The following is a 1,591-nucleotide window of genomic DNA, read 5'->3' as shown; positions in this document are numbered from 1 at the left end:
GGGGCCCCCAGCCACTCGCCGTCAGCATTGCAGTGCAGTGCCGGCGCCTGCTCGGCCACTGCCTCCTCCACACATGTGCCTCGAACCTCAGCCAGCATCTGCGAATCTGCCCCAGCCACGGTCTCCGGGAACCGCGCCATGCCCCGCACCACTGCCGGGCAGCGCTTGTAATAGATCCGCACTGACAGCAGCGCCACGCATGCTCCCAGGTCCTGGAACGCCAGGTAGAAGCCTTTCCGCTGGAGCGGCCCCACTGACCGGACCTCCACATTGAGCTTTACATTCCGCGAGGCAAAATCCTCCTGGACGGTGATTTCGTCCGGAGCAATGGTGTCGATCTTCTTGAACTGTCTTTTCTGGAAGTTGGTGCCGTAATCCACGTCGGATTCGGCGTAATAGAGGTTGAAGGTCTCCTTGCAGGAGCCGCTCCCGGCTGTGGGGAAGCTGTTGCAGTCACGGACAGTGAACTGGAGCTCAATGAAGATGCGTTGGGCCACCCCGCGGTAGATCCAGTTGGTGCGGAGCCAGTTGTCCTGCTCACCCTCCAGCACGTTGCACACGGAGTAGATGTAGATCAAGGAGTCATTGAGAACATTCTGCAGCTGATCCCACTGTCCCCCCAGAGAGACAAATGGGGTTATGGGGGTGAAACTGAGGCACAGTGGGGCATGACCCCAGTCCCCATGGATGCACTTGTCCTCATCTCCGTAGACATCCCCTGTCTCTATCTCCATAGATGTTCCTGGACCCATGGAGGTCCCTGACCTCATTCCAGTGGAGGTCTCCAACCCTGTGGATGCCCATCCCCACAGGTGTCCCTGTCCCCATGCCCATGCAGGTCTTCAGGCCTATAGGATGCTCCCATGGAGGTCCCTACTTATGGATGTCCCTGTCCTCATGGGTATCCTCATCCCCATTCCCATGGACAACCCCATCCCTTTTCTCTTGAAGGTCCTTGTCCCCATTACTAGGGAGGTTCCCATGGATGTCTCTTCCCATGGATGTTGCCATTCCCCATCCCTATCCTTGTGGAGGTCCCCAAGGATGTCCCCATCCCCACAGAGGTCCCAAACGCCATGAAGCTCCCCTATGGATGTCCCCATTACCCACAGAGAGGTCCCTATTCCTCATCCCCATGGCTGTACCATCCCCATTCTGATGGGGCTTCCAGGGGGTGCTGTCCAGCGTGGCTGGATGCCGGATCTGCTGGTGCTCACCCCATTTCCGTAGGGCTGGGTGAGCCAGCCCAGCTCCCCATGTGCCTTGGCAAAGTCCAGCAGCACCACTGTAGGAGAGGAGAGAGGAGAGGGATGTCAGGAGATGCCACCAGGAACCATGGATCGCCCCAGGACCTGCAGGTGCCACCAGTACACCCCTTGGACCCATGGATGTCCCTGACACCCACGGACAACCCCAAAGACACATGGTTGGCTCCTAGGACCCATATCTATACTCTGGGATCTACAGATGTCACTGGGACCCACAGATGCTTCCAGGACCCATGGATGTCTGCCACATGCCCTGGGATTCACAGATGTATCCAGTCCCCACAGACATCCCCATAACCCACGGAAATTCCCAGAACTTGCAA

General features: G+C 58.1%; 1 protein-coding gene across 1 annotated transcript in view; it reads right to left on the bottom strand.

Moving 5' to 3' along the window:
• EPHA2 (EPH receptor A2) overlaps positions 1-1,292 on the bottom strand; it is a gene marked incomplete at both ends in the record, with an annotated part of 4,694 nt that extends 3,402 nt beyond the window's left edge. Inside the window, 2 exons of the mRNA XM_009077658.1 lie at positions 27-611; positions 1,218-1,292. Of these exons, the coding sequence (XP_009075906.1) occupies positions 27-611; positions 1,218-1,292 (660 nt within the window). The remainder of the gene's footprint in view (positions 1-26; positions 612-1,217) is intronic.
• Between the last annotated feature and the right edge of the window lie 299 nt (positions 1,293-1,591).

This window comes from Acanthisitta chloris, unplaced genomic scaffold (assembly GCF_000695815.1).
Source record: "Acanthisitta chloris isolate BGI_N310 unplaced genomic scaffold, ASM69581v1 scaffold33606, whole genome shotgun sequence".
In the NCBI taxonomy this organism is placed as follows: Eukaryota; Metazoa; Chordata; class Aves; order Passeriformes; family Acanthisittidae; genus Acanthisitta; species Acanthisitta chloris.
This window is presented reverse-complemented; position numbering and strand designations above follow the sequence as displayed.